The following is a 19,768-nucleotide window of genomic DNA, read 5'->3' on the forward strand; positions in this document are numbered from 1 at the left end:
CAGTCCTCTGGTCTCGTTATAAAAACTCTCCTGTTGTTAACATAATTAAGTCCTTGAATCTGAGACCGTGTGCCGTGCTCCTGCAGGGCTTCCAGGTCCTGGTGGAGACGGACTGGCTGGACTTCGGCCATAAGTTTGCAGACCGCTGCGGCCACGGAGAGAACTCTGAGGACGTGAACGAGCGCTGCCCCGTCTTCTTGCAGTGGCTGGACTGCGTGCACCAGCTGCAGAGGCAGTTCCCGTGCTCCTTCGAGTTCAACGAGGCCTTCCTGGTGCGTCACTCCTCAAAGTCACAGAGACGAGTTATTCTTAATGGTTATTTATTTAATTAGTCATCTTTCATTAACTTTATATTTTTATTATCATTTAAATTATTATTTTATGTTTTTATTGTTTATTTTTGATGTATTTTGTATAATTTAAAAAATCTACTTTATATTTTGAATTATCTTTAAATTATTATCTGTGTTTTTTAATGACTATTTCTTTAATGTTTATTTATCATTTTCTTGTTTTTCGTACAATACTCTTTATATTTGTCACGTGAGATGTTACATCATGCAGCTGCTGCCTCATGTAGTCGGGGAAGTTGGTTTTCTCCATCGTTGATAAGCAGGAACTCTCATTTTGAGTTGTGTTCGATTGCACTTTTTCCCAGTAGGTGGTTAAAGATTCTTGAGATATTTTATAGTCAACAATCTCGTGCTTCAGCTTCCGATTGTGAGCCACTAATGAGCAGTTCCTGCTGTCTCTGCTGCTATTATCATACCTGAGGTGTGTTTACAAGCCTCTCATGTCCCTGTGTGTGTGTGTGTGTGTGTGTGCGTGTGCAGGTGAAGCTGGTGCAGCACACCTACTCCGCTCTGTACGGCACCTTCCTGTGTAACAGTGGGAAGGAGCGTGAGGACCGGCACGTTCAGGAGAGGACCTGCAGCGTGTGGTCGCTGCTGAGGCCGGCCAACCGATCGCTGAGGAACATGCTGTACTCCTCCCACTCCGAGATCGTACGTCCTCCGTCTCTGTCCTCCGTCTCTGTCCTCCGTCTCTGTCCGCCGCCCTGAAGGGAGAGAAACGCAGCTGGTTTACAGCAGATTCAAACTCCAGAGACGATCCCTAGAGTCATGCAGTTGATAAAGTCCCTTTACTTTTCTTAATTTACGTCTGAAACGTTTGCATTGATGTGATTACTGGAATTGCTTTGTGTTTGGTCTGGGTCTGTGAGAGGGGTTTATTTTAGAATAAATGGTCATTTAAATCTTTTGCATGACTTTTTGATAAGAAAAGACGCGATAGTACAAATAAAATTATAGTCTGTATTTTTTTATTGTTCATTTATTGACTGAAGTTAACAATAACAACAACCGTTATTGGGAGTAAGAAACCAGCTGATAAATATTCAATACGTTCATTGGCTTAAACTAGACAAAAAGGTCATTTAATTAATATAATGTCCTCCTTTTCTTCTGACTCCTCGAGTTAACCTGGCTGTTGTTGCAGGTTCTGCACCCCGTGTGTCACGTCCGTAACCTGATGCTATGGACCGCGGTCTACCTGCCCAGCTCCTCCCCCACCACCCCCTCCGATGAGTCCTGCGCCCCCTACCCTGTGCCGGGAGGAAACCCAGAGGACGCACCGCTGGGCAGGTGAGTCTGAAACGCCGGAAAACAACGGGTCATTTTATTTTTGTCTTTCCTGTATTTTTACTGTTTGAGCAACCGGAAGTTTGGGTCATTTAATAACATTTGAATGTTTCATTTATTTTATTATTATTTATTATTAATTTATTTGTTATTATTTGTATTATTATTTATTATTATTATGTATTTATTATTATTTGTATTATTTTTGTTATTATTTGTATTATTTTATTTAAATGTATTTCGTTCAACAACCATTTTTTCAATTTAAATTTAAATAATTTATTAAGGAAACAAACACATTAATGCACATAAGCCAATAGGACTTTCTTAAATCTGTTGTCCCTGGACAGATGTGTTAGAATCCCCCTCAAAAGTTATTATAATATTCTAAAAGTGATTTGATTAAATCAACACTTGCAGCATAGAGGCTTTTAATTCAAGACATCCTCAAACAGGAACATTTAACTGAAAATAAGGACTTATAAAGACAACAACATGCTGCATTATTAGACACTATTATAAGAAAGTGCACAGCAGGAGCACCAAGATCCAAAAGAAGGAAACTCGTGTGTCTTGTAAAGCGTCAACAGATCCACAGACAAACAGAAGACAGTGAACGACAGTCGACTGTATTTCCTGCTGACATTTCACTGTGCATATTTTATGAGGGCTATTTGGAGACAAAGTCTGAACGCTTCTCTTTTATTATGTCTCTTTTGTTTTGACGAGGCGGACGTGTGATGGATTTGTTAGCCAAACATTTGGTGATGATTGTATGTGCGGCTGCAGGGTTAATCACAGGCTGTGAAACACACCGAGCTGGGATGGGATGACGTTCTGTTTCCTGGGCATTTTACATGTGGTTAGTCGTGGGCTGGCCTGGATTATTTTTTGGGGAGGTTATTGAGGAATTTGAATCAATTTCTGACATTTTCAGGATCAGAAATGGCCGTTTAACCAGGAAGTTTCCATATCTGTGCTGATTTTGATACATTTTGGGTTGATTTTCTGCCAATGATGTTCCTGAAAATGTCAGAATTAGATTCCTCCTCCTCGATAATCGTATGCCATTGTCTGCATATTCAATGCTAATTTGCACTGTGCTAATTGCCCAACATATGCACGTTAGCTGGGGCCCCGCACTCAACATTTAGAACATTAGACTTTTTATTTTTGCTCCCCTCAGACGTCCGAAGACTCGCTCCTTCGACAACCTGCCGAGCGCCTGTGAGCTGAGCGGCGCTGTGCCTCCGAACCGCCGCTCCAGCGACCCGAGCCTCAACGAGAAGTGGCAGGACCACCGGCGCTCGCTGGAGATCAACATGGCCGTGGGGCCAGAGGGGGGGCCTGAGCAGGAGGTGCTTCCCAACGGCGTGGGGCCCCACCCGGAGGGAGGGGACTCCGAGCTGGAGGACAGCCCTCAACCCAGGGGCCCGCACGCTGAGCTGGGACAGGAAGAGGAGGCTGCAGAGGAGGCCAAGGAGGCGGAGCTTTCTGTGGCGGTGGGCGTCGCCGAGGGCCAGATGGAGAACATCCTGCAGGAGGCGACGAAGGAGGAAGCGGGAGCAGAGGTCCAGAAGGAGGGAGGTGCTACTAATGTCAGTAACACGGGTGACGAGGAAGAGGAGGAGGAGGAGGAGGAGGAAGGGGATCAGGGATCGAAGGTAAACGGTGTTGAGGAGAAGGAAGTGGTGATTAACGGTCACCATCAAGAGAACGGAGTAACGGAGGTCGAGGAGGAGGAGGAGGAGGAGGAGGATGTGGAGGAGTCTCCGCCCGTACAGGAGAAAGAGGAGGGGGAGGCAGCAGCATGCAGCGGAGGAGGCGACTCCAGCAAAGGAGCAGGAAGCAGAAATCTCATCTGTTCAGGAGGAGGTGGTAAATGGAGCGAGGGAGTCGGTCTCAGTGGAGGCGGAGCTTCCTGTAGCTCTCAGGACTTTAACCAATGGCTTCACCTCCGAGGAGCCGGAGGAGGAGCCCCGGGCCCCAGGGGGGCCGCTGGGCAAGAGAGCCTCCCTGATGGAGAGCTCCACAGAGACTCTGACTGAGGAGGTCTGCAGCCGGCTGGAGCACCCCCCCTCCGTGTGTCCCAGCCGCCAGCCCTGCCCCCAGGAGAAGGGTCTGGAGGCGGGGGGAGCAGTTCATGAGGACTCTAAACGGGAAGCGGCCCTCGGTGTGTGCCTTTCAGGAGAGGGAGGGGCTCTATAACGGCGACGTGTCCGACCCCGAGCTGTGCGCCGGACACCACGGGGTCAAAGGTAACGGAGAGAGGGCCCCGCTCAGTCGGCAGGTGTCCATGGCCAGCTGCAGCTCGCTGCCGCCCCGCTGCTCGCTGCACCGCTGGTGTCACCACCACGCGCCGCCGAGCCGCGCCGCCGCCAGCCCCGAGCAGCCGGCCCGCAGCCACCTGGACGACGACGGGCTGACGCTGCACAGCGACGCCGTGCAGATGCGGCTGCGACAGATCGAGGCGGGGCACCAGCTGGAGGTGGAGAAGCTGAAGAAGCAGGTGCAGGAGCTGTGGAGCCGCCTGGAGAACCAGCAGCTGCACAACGCACAGCGGCTCAACGGGGACCTGGGGGACGAAGTGGTGAGGCGCTCATCATATCCACTCCGTCTCCCTCAGACAGAAAGTATTCTTGATGTCCTCACTTTGAATCTGTTTGGTTTGTGGCAGCTATTGTACGTCGCTTCGGATAGAGCCGTCAGCTAAATGTCATTTATGGAGTAAACGGATAAGAAATACTTAGTCGCAAAAGTAAATATACAATGAAACTGGATAGCCTTTCATTTCTTACATTAAACATTATTATCACACAGCTTCGTTGAATACTCACTTCTGATTGGTTGCAATGAACATCCATCAGTCAAACCTGCACCCCTTTCTTATTTAGAAGTGAAGGGATGAGGGACACAGAGGCTAAAGTGTAAAGGTTTTAGAGCGTTGTATAGAAGTTCATGATGGCCATTTGTATAATTTGTTGCCTGAATTTGATCACAATCCTTTCCAGAATACCACATTAAGACACAAAGACTTGAGGAACACCGGGGTATTTCTCTTTGGAGATTCCTGCAGTAATGTGTTGGTGATCACTTGTGTTTTAGAAACTGCTCAGAAACCCCCCCGGTGTTTAGTCTGTGGTTTGAGTCTCAGGAGCCTGTGATTCTCCTGGAGGTTGAACAGCTGGTTTTAAAATGCAAAAACAAATACATAAAACAAACTTGAAGTTACTCCACTTTTAACTGATGGACCGAAGGACTGAGGTGTCACAGACAGAGGAACGGGAATAAACATTAAGAGCATTAAATATAAATACAGTAAACCAGAGAAAGAGGTCTGAGCAACATGTGGATTCTAAACCTCTAATTTGGGCTTTCCTGCAGACCTCCATGACGGACTCCGAGTTCAACCTGGACCCGAACTGTTTGTCTCGCTGCAGCACGGAGCTGTTCTCCGAGGCCAGCTGGGAGCAGGTGGACAAGACGGACACCGAGGTGAGCGGAGCGACGACCCACCGAACTCTACGTGTGAGGCCCTGCAACCAGACACTGACTGTGTGTGTGTGTGTGTGTGTGTGTGTGTGTGTGTGTGTGTGTGTGTGTGTGTGTGTGTGTGTGTGTGTGTGTGTGTGTGTGTGTGTGTGTGTGTGTGTGTGTGTGTGTGTGTGTTGCAGGTGACACGCTGGTACCCCGATCACCTGGCGGCGCAGTGTTACGGCTGTGAGAGCAGATTCTGGCTCGCCACCAGGAAGCATCACTGCAGGTGAGGATCCAGACCGTCAGTCTCTCTCTGTCCCATCTTCATCCTCCTGTGTGTGTGTGTGTGTGTGTGTGTGTCCTGTCGAGGTTGTTCAGAAGGAGATTGTGTGTGTAGAGGCAGCTTTCAGTTCATCCTGAGTGATGTTTTCTTTTTGGATCCTCTGAGGAACTAAGAAACAGTCAGGATGAAGTGGGGTTGAATGAGGCAGCAGTGAGCATCCTTTCTGTCATTTTTAATCGGTATTTAGGATCGTTAAGCTGAGTAGTTTATAGAGTTAAACTAAAATGTTTATTTGACTTATTACATTTTAAACCGCACTGTTTTTCTGAGGCGATAATCATGTTATCAGGAGTTAGCGTCGTCGCACGTCTGCAGCAGGAAGTGTGTGTCGGTGTGTGTTACGTGTCTGTGTGTGTTCCAGTGTGTGTGTCGTGTTCTCCACTGCTCAGGCAGTTCTTATGCATTGTCTCCCCCCCTCTCCTCTACAGTGGCAGGGAGCCTGTCCAGGAGGTCTGGTGAGATCCGGCTCCCCTCCACCCTTCACCCTCCACCCTCAATCCCACACCTATCTCCCTTTTAGCATCCCTGCACCTTCCCTCCCCCCTCTCCTGTTGCATCTGGTTTCCCTCATCCTGTTGTAGTTGTCATTCCTCAGAGAAATCTCTTTTTATTCTCCTGAGATTTGACCGTGCTGCCATTCAGAGCTTTTGATTGGCTGTGCATCGTCAGGGGGAGGGCTGTGATTGGCCGAGGGCTGATGCTGGAGCTATATCGTCTGCAGAAACGTCACAGTGCAACTCTTTGTTGCTGCTTCATTTAAAAGGGCAGTTCTTATTTAGGGAACATCATTTAAGCTTCAAAGATGAACCAATCAGGCGTCAGCTTTGTAATGAATCTCCTTTGATTGAACAAATAATCTTTATTTAATACAACAAACACTAAGAACTCTTTAAAAAGTGAAAAGGTTCCAGTTTCCTCTAGTTTTAATTTTGACCCTTTTCTCACTTATTACAGACCAGTACAGACTAACCCAGGAAACAATCAGCAGGTTAACCAGCATTCAAATGATAGTCTCTTCTCAAAGCTTCTCCAGTGTTTCCCGTGACTTCCTGTAATCCGTAGGCTCAGCTTTATGATGAAGGTTTTACAGATCAAGCGTCTTCATTTGGTGTTTGAATAATGCTTTTAGAAAACGTACAAAACAAACGTCTTTAAATCCCAGGAAGAAGATCATGCAGCCCTGATTCAAACCTTACACAAAGCAGATTTCCTCCGCTTCAACACCCCTCCTACCATTGCCCCCCACCACCTCCTCCTCTCTCCTCCCCCCAGCAGCATGCTGCCCCGAACCAGCCGCCTGCATCTCACCCCCCCAGGCTGGAGAGTGAAATAGATTTAGATCTGTAGTTTTAGTCTCTGCTCAGGGTGAGGAGGCAGATAGAGGTGTGTGTGGTGTGTGTGTGTGTGTGTGTGTGTGTGTGTGTGTGTGTGTGTGTGTGTGTGTGTGTGTGTGTGTGTGTGTGTGTGTGTGTGTGTGTGTGTGTGTGTGTGTGTGTGTGTGTGTGTGTGTGTGTGTGTGTGTGTGTGTGTGTGTGTGTGTGTGTGTGTTCATTAACGGCTGGTTGTTAAAGATGGATTCAGAATGACACACAGCTGGTTTACAGGACACACACTTTATACTAACACAGTTTCTGTAGTTCAGCACACACTAACACCACGTTATGGTTTCTGAAGTTAACAGCTGACGTGAGGGTTCAGAGCTACAGCGCGGTCACATGACCTCACGGCCCCAGAGGGTTAGCTACACTCCAACCCAGACTTTATGAAATAATCTCCATTAACATCGGTTCCTCTTGTATGGGGGGGATTTCCTGTTGTGTCTCTCTTGGAGGGTAGTGCAGTGACCGCCTGTGTGTGTGTGTGTGTGTGTGTGTGTGTGTGCAGGAACTGCGGTAACGTGTTCTGCGCCAGCTGCTGCGAGCAGAAGATCCCAGTGCCAAGCCAGCAGCTGTTCGAGCCCAGCCGCGTCTGCAACAGTTGCTACGGCAACCTGAAGCTCAGCCCCGCCCCCCTGGAGCTGGAGAAGCCCCCCCTCACCGCCAACTCCACCTGAGGGGGGGTGGGTGGGGGGGGCACGATGCATCTGCTGCAGGGAGATACACCGAATGTCCCGTAGACTCTTGAGTGTGTGTGTGTGTGTGTGTGTGTGTGTGTGTGTGTGTGTGTGTGCTGCCGGTGTATATACAGAGAGAAGGTGCACAGGGGTGTGTGTGTGTGTGTGTGTGTGTGTGTGTGGGTGTGTGTGTGGGTCTGCAGCAACCCCCCACACCCACCCCCCCCGAGTCTGCAGGAGTGAGGATGGGCGTCCCGGAGCCTCGGAGCGGCCGGGCGCTGGAGCCTCTGCGCTTCATCGGTCCCCGTCACGCTCCTCTCAGCCCGGACGGTGTGAGCCGAAAGAATCAGGACTTTAAAACGCCTGGAGGGGTGTCGCCGTAAACACTGCTGTCAGACCAGATGTTGTCCCACAAACTGCTGCCTTATTGTTGTGTTTATAAGTCCATCTCAGGCCGCTGATGTGGTGCTGCTGCTAGAGGAAACTAATGCGTGCACAACCTAAAACATAAAGTCCAGACTCTGGAATTGGATCAGAAATATTCAAATAAAGGGTATTTAATAATATTTTAGTGAATAAATCAGACTGAAACAGTAAGAGTATATTATTGTTATCTGTTCGTAATATTCAGATATTGAAATAACCTTCATATTCCCAAAAAGTACAAATCTTTATTAATTCTTGAGATTTTTGATTTATTTTTATTGAAATTTCATTCAAAACCAAAATCAATTATAGACTTAATTAAATAAACAAATGATGTAAATATTAATCATATTCAGACGTTTAAATGAAGAACATATTCAAAATACCCTGAATTAATCAGACTTTAACTGACTGATGACATTTAAATGATTTGAAATATTCAGACAGAGGAACAGGAAATAAATGCTCAGATTTAATAAAACCAAAAAGGAAATTATGAACTGTTATTAAGAATAGGAAACCAAAGAACTCAATCAAATGTGGTCCTAGGAACAAACCTGCATCCTGTGGGCTGAAATGGTTATGTAAACACAATGATATAGAGGTTGATGTACATCCTATAATAAGTGGAAACGGTAGTTATGGTGACAGCCTGATGAGCTCTTAAAGGGCCAGTACGCTCAAACTCCCAAACCCCCGTTTCCTCTCCAACCGTGCTTCTTAATGTGTTTTATTTTCCCCGTTTGAGAGAAGTTCAAAAGGGCTGACACTTTCCGTTATAAACAAGTCCATTAAGTGGCAGAAGATAGTGACCTTTAGTCTGAATAATAAGCTGAATGAATTAGATTCAAGATTCAACTTTATTGTCATTGCACAGAGTACAAGTACTAGGACAACGAAATGCGGTCTCTGCATTTGACCCATCCTAGTGTTAGGAGCAGTGGGCTGCCATTATGTACAGCGCCCGGGGAGCAGTGTAGGTAACCAGTGTCTGACACCACGGTGGCACTTGGTCTTTCGGGGACTTGAACTGGTGACCTTCCAGTTTCCAGGTCAAGCCCCTAACCACTTTGCCACCGCCCACCGCATAGCACTGCCTCGTTACCAACCCCTCGTTACTCATTTTGGGTGAGCTGGCCCTTTAAATGCTCCGGACAGGAAGCTGTTTTCTATGGTAGCGCTTTCTATGACGACCATGTCTATAATGCATTATAAACACACTCCGATGATCATGTTTCACAACGGCAATAACACCAGGTTGTAACTCCTTGTATCATCTGAAAATAAGGAGCCAGTTCCCTCTTTAACAAATATGGGAAATATAATTCAGGAAATCCTTTCAAACCTGACCTTCTGAAACAATATGAAACACTTTTGATCTGAGAGTAATTGTTATGAAGCAGTTAGAGCATTAAAGAGTGCTTACTTATGGCTGTAAAGTCATATGAATGCCCCGTTTATTTACTAAATTACTGGCTTTGTTTATTTATTAGTGAAAATCCAAGGTGATGTTTTAAATGTCGGTGAAAAACCAAAATCATTTCATTTTTTCAAAGGAAATGATCAATTATTTAGACCAATTTCCTGACATTTGTGCAGAAATAGTGACTTTAATAATGAATAACAGAGGTGGGGGTTTGTCTAAGACAGAGAGCCGTAAGCAGTGTGTTTATAATATCAGACATGTGTTTCATAGGAAGCGTTACCCAGAGTGAATATGTACTCCTTCCACGAGGCTCAGTTATTGTTTTTATTCATCAGTGATGTTTGGAACAGCTGATTGACTGTGTCTGACAGTGTGTTATCATCACACACACACACACACACACATCCTCCCACTTTTATTACCCAGCAGGCACTGGGCGTCTCCCTCGACTCTTCAGCCTCTCACGGGAAACACAAGTGTTGATAATCCAAAATCTATTCTAAAAGCTGTGTTTTTGTGATTTAATTATGACATCACTTGTGTCCTCCGCTCTGATTGGCCGAGGTGTGGAGGAGCGTAAGGCAGAAAGGGCTCTCGGCGTTTTAAGAAGCGGAGACTCGCACCATCCAATGACCTCCTCTCGCACACACACACACACACACACACACACACTGTTTTTTGTAAGATAAGTGAATAAAATAATATATTCAGATATAGCGTTTAAGACAAATGTATAGAATCCTTGAATTAGTGGCTCTCTTAATTAGTCACCAAAAGATCATTTTTTATTTCTTTGTTTTTCTCATGTTGTTTAATGCAGAAGAAATATATTTTGTTGAAGATGACAGCTGTGGGTTTTTTAAATAGAGAAGCAGGACGTCCTGTGTGATGCTGCGGTGGTTTAATTTATGTAGGTTTTGAATTGCTGTTTTAAAAAAGAAACCCCAGACAATTGAATTGCCACCGGATAATCAGTGTTGATGCTTCTGATCCGCGGGCCGCTCTGTTCCACCTGTTTTGTATCAGCCAATCATGAGAGGATGTGTAGGTGTACAGGGGATAGCATTTAGCATCATTAGCATATTGGAATCAGAGTGTTTCAAGGTGTTATTGGTCATATGCTCTGCACATACAGCGTATATGTTGGCAATGAAAATCTTATGTCCCATGCTCCTCCGACAACTCAACATACATGGTGCAGATAAGATAAATAAAATAGTGCAAAAAGAGAGAAGAGTGTGTGCAGCCGCTGAGACGTCTATGCACAGAGAAGAGGGGTCCAGAAAATACCCCCCCCCTCACTCACACACCATTACACCCATCTACACACACTACCTCTACTTTGTTCACACACACACACACCACCCACAACAGCCTTTGTTATATTTCCCTTTAGAGAATTAAAGGTACCGTACACATTTTAATGGTCCTCTTGTTTCTGTTGGACGATCGGAGGAATATGCATCACTTTAACTCCGAGGTGTCGTTCTCTCGCCCTCCTGTGTTCGTGGTGTTTGGTTCAGCAGCTACACCTTTAATCTCTCTCTCATTCATTTCTGTTCATTCAGTTTGACCCAAACACCTAAAAACAGTGGCTTTAACCCTTGGATTTATTTGTAGATTATGCTGCTGCCTCTGATTTTAGATCTGAAGTATATTATGCAAATCTGACCTGGGATCTTATTAAGGCTGTACCAAATATTTTGGTCTTTCCTTTCCTTTTTAGCCGGTATTTTTGCACTTTTTTAAACATGAGGCTTAACTTACATTATTTATTATTTTATTTGAGTGTTTTTTCATATTCAAGTGATGCAAACATTTCCAAAAACTGTTTGTGAATTAATTGAATTAATTACAATATTGTCTTTGTGTTCAAAAATACAAAATGATGATTTTGTATTTTCCATTAATATGCATTATACACCGTGGGGATTATTTAGGTGATTAAATATGTAATATATAAGGTTTAAATAATAAAAACCTCATTACTTAGGACGCTTAAAAACTAAAATACAAATAATAATACAAAGTAAATACAGCCCTAATAAAGTCCTTCATTATTTGCCTTTAGTTACAGATTAAGATCAGAAACTATATTTCCCCTAGCCTCAAAAACACCAAAATGTCTGAGTTATATTCATTCACTCAAACAAATGTAATAAATCCTCAGGGTCAATGATAAATATTCATGTGAATATCCAATTATCCAATTATCCAATTAAGACGCTTGAACTGTATCGGTAATCCGCTCTAATAATGCGTCACAGTGGACATTCTGTTCTAATCCCCCAAATAGGAAAAGGAAATTGAGTGCTGACACTTCATAACCCTTTTAAATAGTGATTTGTTCAAATTAGACGTCCTTTTGCAGCAGCATTGATCTCCTCTCCCCCCCCCCCCCTCCCCGGCGCTCCGTCTCCCCCCATGAATGTGAAACGTCTTAAACACACACCTTTTGCACACGACACAAAGTACACACTGCCACAGGGTGCGTCACGTTAGAGCTGAGAGTGTGTGTTGCTTCTCAGTATTGTAAAGTGAGTGTGTATGAGGTTAAATTGTTGGTTGTCACACACACACACACACACACACACACACACACACACACACACACACACACACACACACACACACACACACATCCCTCGCTGTGCTTTTATTTTCCTCCCAGGAAGTTCTCCTGTTCTGCATTTGTTGTTTTATTTCTCGAAGTCACGCTGACTGCTAAGGCCCAGTTATCGTGTGTGTGTGTGTGTGTGTGTGTGTGTGTCTCTCTTTTAGTGGAGACTGGTGCCAAGCGGTGTGCAGGCGGGTCTCTCTCAGAGGGACGGCCCGTGCTTCAGTTTGATTTTCCTCCCGTCGGTTTTTGAAGCACTTTGAACCTCCTCCTCTGGTGTGTGTGCGTGAGTGAGTGTGAGAGAGTGTGTGTGAGTGTGAGAGTGTGTGTGTGAGTGTGTGTGTGTGTGAGGAGTGTGTAGCTGTACATAGCGACTTCCTGTAACGACAAGTGCTCCTCGTTCAGTCTGAATATTTTGTTTCTGTCGGATTTACTTTTAAAGAGCATTACATTGTTGTAGAATTAAAGGACAAATAAAGTAGATAAACCTACCGTGTCCGTCTGCTCTGAACACACACACACACACACACACACACACACACACAGGAACACACTTGAATCATGTTTAATGTACTGGTTTTACATCTCTATAAATCAGGAGAATATTAATCACTGTCAAACATCAAAGATACTGAACACAAAGAAACAACCAGAGAGGAGGAGGAGGAGGAGGGGAGGGGGGGGGGGAGAAGAGGATAATGAGGTGGAGGAAAAGGAGGAAGGGGAAAAGAAGGAAGAAGAGGAGGAGGACTAGCAGGAGTAAGAGGAGGAAAAGGAGGAGGATGAGTAAGAGGAGGAAAAGGTAGAGGAGGAGGAGTGAGTGGCTCTGCGTTACAGAGGCTCCCGAGGACGACACCACGTCACGGCAGCACGTCTCTCTGCTGAAACAACACCAGGAGGAGCGCAGCGTCACATCTGACCAGAAAGCTGATAAATATAATGCAGGAGCAGAGGAGGAGGTGCAGGGTGCGGCTCCTCAGAGTCTTTGTTAAACCGGATTATGTTGATGCTATATTTCGTAAACCAACGACATCGTTAATCTCCCCGCAACTTCTTTAGAAACTCAGTTTTAAAAAAAATAGACCTGGCCCCCCCGCCGACGGTTCCCTGTATCTATAAAAACTCCCGGCGGTATTTACACCTCCCATCATCAGAGTCCAACGGGTGAGGAGGAGAGGAGAGTGCACGAGCAGCGGCACTATGTACAGGCGGTGTGTGTGTGTGTGTGTGCGTGTGTGTGTGTGGGGGGAATCGGGGTTCCTCTTCATCCTCCAGGACTCACACCGATGACTGATCCCAGACCTGTGGGACAGAGACAGGGGGTCATCAGAGGGAGAGAGAGAGATCTATGAGACTTTTTTATAAACATTTGGGGTATTTTTTAATACTCAACTTTAAAAATATAATTTATAAAATGCTGTGATGCACTTTGACTTTGCTTTGACTTCTATGACACTTTTTTGGACGAACTATAATTAATATACTGAGATTTTATAAATATTTTAATTTATTTAAATGTTTAAAATTTGACCTTTTTTACACGACTTTAAAAAGAAAACATCAGCAAAATATAATATGTTTATCTTCACTGTGACTTTTTTACAGCTCACTAAATGAAGGTTATTAGTCGAGCGTTTTTCACAGATTTTATGACAGTATGGATTTGAGCGCCTGCCGTGTTCCCTGAGGCTCACTGAGCTCTCATTGGGTTAGTCTGTGACTGAATGAATTCTATAGAAACCCCGTTTGTGAAACACTGTGACTTTAAACGACTCCACAGATTTGTTTCTGTAAGAATGATTAAGGATTGGTTAATAACTGAACTGATGGAAGAGGCGGAGACTCGGAGGAGATAACCACGAGGATCAGAGGATCTGATGAGTGTACGGATGAGGGTCCACACCTTGTTGACGGGGGCCAGCTGCGTGCGGACGGACCCCGCGTGGAGGCGGCTGCTGTCACCGAACCGCCCCGGGGACCGCTCCCTGCGGCTGTCCAGAACCCGACCCGGGGACTTCTCCCGCTCCAGGGCGGGCCGGGCGGGGGATTTGTCCCGCCGGAACTCGGTGCGGCCCTCCCGGTACCGGTGGGGGGTGCTGGGCTCCCGGTGGAGACCGTCGTGGCTGCCGGGGCCCGAGGTGAGACGCTTGGAGATGTGCTCTGTGTAGGTGGGGGGGCCGCGCTTACTGGGGCTCCTGCAGGGAGGGGGGGGGGGGGGTTACAAACATATGAATAATCTTTTGTTCCTCCAGCTGTAAACACATCGTTAACACATTCAAAGCACTTCTATAATATACATATGACAGATTCGTTGCAGCAGCATGTCAAACAAGTATTGCACATATTAAAATAAAAAAGAGCAGAAAATAAAAGATCACACAAACAGAAACATCCGGAGTAAACTAAAGAAGGGAAATATAAAGGCTGACCGTGAGTCTGCAACACCATTAAAGGTCTAAATGACAGCTAACACAAAATGAAAGTGGGATATTATTTACATGGAGTGTGCAAGAACGGCATTTTAAATGAGACATAAATGTAAAATGTACAGGGAGAAGTTAACGGGTAAATAACGAAAGAGAAACTGTGTTTAATATTCCTTCTAGTGTTTGTGTTTCAGGTGAAATGACATTTTATATTTTGTCCTCAGGACTAACTCTGCGCTCCACCAGCAGAGGGCGGTGTCACCCCGTTTGATAAACAGAGGAGTCTACCTGTGAGCGTGACCCCACACTTCAACAATAGCAGAGGTCAGAGGTCAGAGGTGTTGTTGTTGTTGTTGTTGTTTTTAAAGTGTTTGACGGGCATTCAAGTGTTTTTATCCCACCCACACACATACTTTAATTAAAATTCTGAATTGCTCCTCTCTTTGTTGGTGTTGTTGCTGCTCAGGGAGTTTTGTGTAGTATTTATAATGTTCATGCACTCAATGACTTTGGCCGGTGGTTTATGCTTCATACCAGGACGTTTGCAAATACAATAATAAGATTTAAATGGAAGGTTTCTGACCCTCTGCTGGAGCCGGTCCTCTGCAGCTCCCCGGACTCCCGGATCAGACTCCCCTTGCAGCAGATGACCCGCAGCTTATTCTGGTAGGAGGAGGCCAGGTAGATGGCCCCCGAGGAGATGGCGGGGCCCAGGTAGCGCGGGTTAGGGATGTCCAGGTGAGCCAGCACTGTGGGACTGGAGGTAGAGACAGAGATGTGGGGAGTAAAGAGGTGCAGGGGGGACATGGTCAATGGGATTTCTCCATGTGAGTTTGGATTATTGCAGAAAATAAAGTGTTATAAAGGAACTACAGCACAGTCACATGACTTCACGTCACCACCGCTAAGCTAAAGGCGGCTAATGTTGGGCTATAAAGGAACTACAGCACGGTCACATGACTTCACGTCTCCACCGCTAAGCTAAAGGCGGCTAATGTTGGGCTATAAAGGAACTACAGCACGGTCACATGACTTCACGTCACCACCGCTAAGCTAAAGGCGGCTAATGTTGGGCTATAAAGGAACTACAGCAAGGTCACATGACTTCACGTCACCACCGCTAAGCTAAAGGAGGCTAATGTTGGGCTATAAAGGAACTACAGCACGGTCACATGACTTCACGTCACCACCGCTAAGCTAAAGGAGGCTAATGTTAGGCTATAAAGGAACTACAGCACGGTCACATGACTTCACGTCACCACCGCTAAGCTAAAGGCGGCTAATGTTGGGCTATAAAGGAACTACAGCACGGTCACATGACTTCACGTCACCACCGCTAAGCTAAAGGAGGCTAATGTTGGGCTATAAAGGAACTACAGCACGGTCACATGACTTCACGTCACCACCGCTAAGCTAAAGGAGGCTAATGTTGGGCTATAAAGGAACTACAGCACGGTCACATGACTTCAGGTCACCACCGCTAAGCTAAAGGCGGCTAATGTTGGGCTATAAAGGAACTACAGCACGGTCACATGACTTCACGTCACCACCGCTAAGCTAAAGGAGGCTAATGTTGGGCTATAAAGGAACTACAGCACGGTCACATGACTTCACGTCACCACTGCTAAGCTAAAGGAGGCTAATGTTGGGCTATAAAGGAACTACAGCACGGTCACATGACTCCACATCACCACCGCTAAGCTAAAGGAGGCTAATGTTGGGCTATAAAGGAACTACAGCACGGTCACATGACTTCACGTCACCACTGCTAAGCTAAAGGAGGCTAATGTTGGGCTATAAAGGAACTACAGCACGGTCACATGACTCCACATCACCACCGCTAAGCTAAAGGAGGCTAATGTTGGGCTATAAAGGAACTACAGCACGGTCACATGACTTCACGTCTCCACCGCTAAGCTAAAGGAGGCTAATGTTGGGCTATAAAGGAACTACAGCACGGTCACATGACTTCACGTCACCACCGCTAAGCTAAAGGAGGCTAATGTTGGGCTATAAAGGAACTACAGCACGGTCACATGACTCCACATCACCACCGCTAAGCTAAAGGCGGCTAATGTTGGGCTATAAAGGAACTACAGCACGGTCACATGACTCCACGTCACCACCGCTAAGCTAAAGGCGGCTAATGTTGGGCGTGATGACGTTTAGTCGTCTCATTTCTCAGGTACTCGGTGTGTCTCACCCCAGAGAGGCGTGTCCCTGCACCTCGATGACGTCCAGAGAGTTGAAGTAGGTGACGAACAGGTAGGGCTCTCTGTAGGCTGCAGCACAGACACAGTGTCATCGTTACATTATATATTCTGCTGAACTGATTCATTAAAAGCGTTGAGAGAGTTAAAGGTGTGTCTCTACCGAAGGACAGAGGCAGGCGGCTCCACTTGATGTCCTCGGTGCGGCTCCTTCGTCCGTACGTGTCCACAAACACTCCGAACTCTGCCACAGAAACACAACTCACTGTTCCCTCCTCTAGATTTCATTGTGAAGGAGTACAACTGCATGACTTTCTATTTCCTTGTGTAATGCACATTTCGTCGGCTCTTCTCTTCCATTACTCATGAGTCAAATGTCCTCGTTTTATCCTAGAAAGGAAACCTCATCCTCCTTCCTTCTAAAGTTTGAGCTGCTCTACTTCAGTCTCATCCTGTCAGAGACATCCCAAATTGTTTCAGAGTTCGAGCCAATTAAAACAAACTTCAAAACTTTGATTTTATTGAACATTTGAGTCAAAATATGAGCTCAATTCTGCATCTTAAGCCCTGTTGTTGTCATTGTTTTAATAAATACATAAATGAATAAGTGACTCCTGACTGCGGTCATTAGGAGCTGCCTTTGTGTTTCTGATATGATTCAATAGAAATGTGTTATAATATTATTTTATATTTAAATACATTTATGTTTTTATATATTTCTTATTATAATATATTTTCTTGTATTGTCTTATTTCTCTTTCTTTAGATTTTGGTAGTTATTGTGCATTTTTAAACTACAATTTATATTTTACTGTCAACAATAATGCGTGTTAGTATCATCATAATTAGAGAAGTCTTTTTTAAGTCACAGCTTTTGTTACAGAAAGCCACCCGGGTAAACAAAACAAACACATTGCTGACTTATTCCCTAGTCTATAGGGCTGCTGTTAACTCATATTATTGTTGTTGACATTATTTACTAGCTCAGAGCATTCAGAGCGCGTGTGAACGCACCGTGGAAGCACAGCAGGTACTCCTCCTTCTGCAGGCTGCTGGCCACCTGCATGATGGCGATGGGGAAGCTGTGAGAGGAGGCCGCGAACACCGCCGAGGCCAGGGACACGTCGTTCTTATCCAGGAACTCTGCGGGACCGACCCAGACACACAATATTTAACATTCTTTTAAGCTGTAAAAACACAGGAGAAGCTTGCAACCGAAAGATGAAACTCTATGGGAAAGGAAGAAGAAAAGATGGTCAGTAAAATGCTATAATGTGTGCATGCAAGATCTTTAAATGCCACTAGATTTTCAATTAGTTAATTACAGTAGGTTACCAATTATTTAGAGATTTAATAATCCTGTTTCTTAACATTTTAAATACTTTTCAAAAATCCATTATAAATAAAGTTAGGGTTTATTTTTATATGAATTCATTTATTGCATTTTTAGACTTTTGAAGGATCATAAAAAGGAACTGAATATTTAAAAAAAGCAAAGTCACAGAAAGATATTTAAAAAACTCAAGAATAAAATGAAGTATTGCATGTAATAAAAAAACAGGTGAAAATATAGCACCTAAAGATCATAAATACCGCCTTATTACTTTACGAATAAAAGGCCTTTGTCTACTTTTTAAGGATCATCCAAAGTAATAGTTTAATATTTAAAAACAACAACGTAAAAAGTCACAGTACAAGTATCTAAAAATCCCAAAAAGTGAAGTATAATATGTAAAAAAAGGAGTATATAAAAGATATATTCAAGATCATTTGAAGTCATGGTATCAAAAAAGGGTCTGCAGGAAACCCTCAGATCGGCTCGTCTGCTCTGGGTTAGATTTTTCAACCCGTAATCTGCTGCTGTGTTCATGTTGTGTTGTGACTTCCTCCTCCTCCTCCTCCTCTGCCTCCCCCTCCTCACCCTCGAGCACGAACTGCTTCATCTCGATCTCGTAGAACTTGTTGGTGCCGATGATGATGCTGTAGCTCGTCAGGTGGATGCAGCTGCACGGCTCCAGGGTCTCGATCTCCTGAGAGGAACAACGAGGACAACGAGAATAATATCACAAAATAATCATTACAAAATGGAATTAAAATATGTCATAAATCTTTAAAAAGTAACAGTATAGTGTGTAGAAAAATCCCCCCCAAAAAAAGACCATACTCACCTTCCGGATGCAGTACTTGTTGAGATTGTCGTTGTAGCGCAGAATGGTTATCTTGTTCGGCATAGCAGCACAGATACACGGTCCGTTGTCTATCTGTAAAGAGATGAACATGATTATTTACAACAAACAAACAAACAAACAAGACCCTCTGAAGCTTTGTCTGGAGTGTGACGGAGGTGAAGGGACGTACTCTCCCCGCAGCGAACAGATGGCAGCCCTTCACCGTCTCAAAGATGTAGGGGGAGAGTTCAGACTGACTGGGCAGGTGAGACTGAGCCAGAGACTGCTTCACCCTCTTAATCTCCACCAGACACAGCGCCCGCTCGTCCCCTAAACACACACACACACACACACACACACACACACACACACACACACACACACACACACACACACACACACACACACACACACACACACACACACACACACACACACACACACACACACACACACACACACACACACGTCACAGAGTGATTGGTGTTCCAAGATAAGGAACAATTGACTTCTGAGTCACTGTGTGACAATCAAATGAGAATAACTATAATTGCAGTGAACGTTTGAGATGTGCTCTGTGAAGTCAAGGCAAATTTCATTATAAAGCACATAATAATACAAGGCAACTCAAAGTGAAATGTGTTTAAAATGATATTTACATCCCCACCGCTAAGCTAAAGGTGGCTAATGTTGGGCTATAAAGGAACTACAGCACGGTCACATGACTTCACGTCACCACCGCTAAGCTAAAGGAGGCTAATGTTGGGCTATAAAGGAACTACAGCACGGTCACATGACTTCACCTCACCACCGCTAAGCTAAAGGTGGCTAATGTTGGGCTATACAGGAACTACAGCACGGTCACATGACTTCAGGTCACCACCGCTAAGCTAAAGGAGGCTAATGTTGGGCTATAAAGGAACTACAGCACGGTCACATGACTTCACCTCACCACCGCTAAGCTAAAGGAGGCTAATGTTGG

At 45.1% G+C, this 19,768-nt stretch overlaps 2 protein-coding genes across 2 annotated transcripts in view; one reads left to right on the top strand and one right to left on the bottom strand.

Moving 5' to 3' along the window:
• mtmr3 (myotubularin related protein 3) overlaps positions 1–12,473 on the top strand; it is a 30,921-nt gene extending 18,448 nt beyond the window's left edge. Inside the window, 10 exon segments of the mRNA XM_063896942.1 lie at positions 87–272; positions 834–1,004; positions 1,498–1,643; positions 2,827–3,441; positions 3,443–3,772; positions 3,774–4,230; positions 5,025–5,135; positions 5,315–5,403; positions 5,889–5,915; positions 7,345–12,473. Coding sequence (XP_063753012.1) covers positions 87–272; positions 834–1,004; positions 1,498–1,643; positions 2,827–3,441; positions 3,443–3,772; positions 3,774–4,230; positions 5,025–5,135; positions 5,315–5,403; positions 5,889–5,915; positions 7,345–7,513 — 2,301 coding nt within the window. The 3' untranslated portion in view covers positions 7,514–12,473.
• Positions 12,474–12,537: 64 nt separating this feature from the next.
• LOC134873388 (citron Rho-interacting kinase) overlaps positions 12,538–19,768 on the bottom strand; it is a 65,180-nt gene continuing 57,949 nt past the window's right edge. The window contains exons 32-40 of the mRNA XM_063896941.1: positions 18,977–19,116; positions 18,787–18,879; positions 18,540–18,648; positions 17,633–17,761; positions 16,782–16,862; positions 16,612–16,690; positions 14,992–15,165; positions 13,886–14,177; positions 12,538–13,284 (exon numbers count right to left, since the gene is read on the bottom strand). Coding sequence (XP_063753011.1) covers positions 13,261–13,284; positions 13,886–14,177; positions 14,992–15,165; positions 16,612–16,690; positions 16,782–16,862; positions 17,633–17,761; positions 18,540–18,648; positions 18,787–18,879; positions 18,977–19,116 — 1,121 coding nt within the window. The 3' untranslated portion in view covers positions 12,538–13,260. The remainder of the gene's footprint in view (positions 13,285–13,885; positions 14,178–14,991; positions 15,166–16,611; positions 16,691–16,781; positions 16,863–17,632; positions 17,762–18,539; positions 18,649–18,786; positions 18,880–18,976; positions 19,117–19,768) is intronic.

Source organism: Eleginops maclovinus, chromosome 12, assembly GCF_036324505.1.
Source record: "Eleginops maclovinus isolate JMC-PN-2008 ecotype Puerto Natales chromosome 12, JC_Emac_rtc_rv5, whole genome shotgun sequence".
Taxonomy (NCBI): domain Eukaryota; kingdom Metazoa; phylum Chordata; class Actinopteri; order Perciformes; family Eleginopidae; genus Eleginops; species Eleginops maclovinus.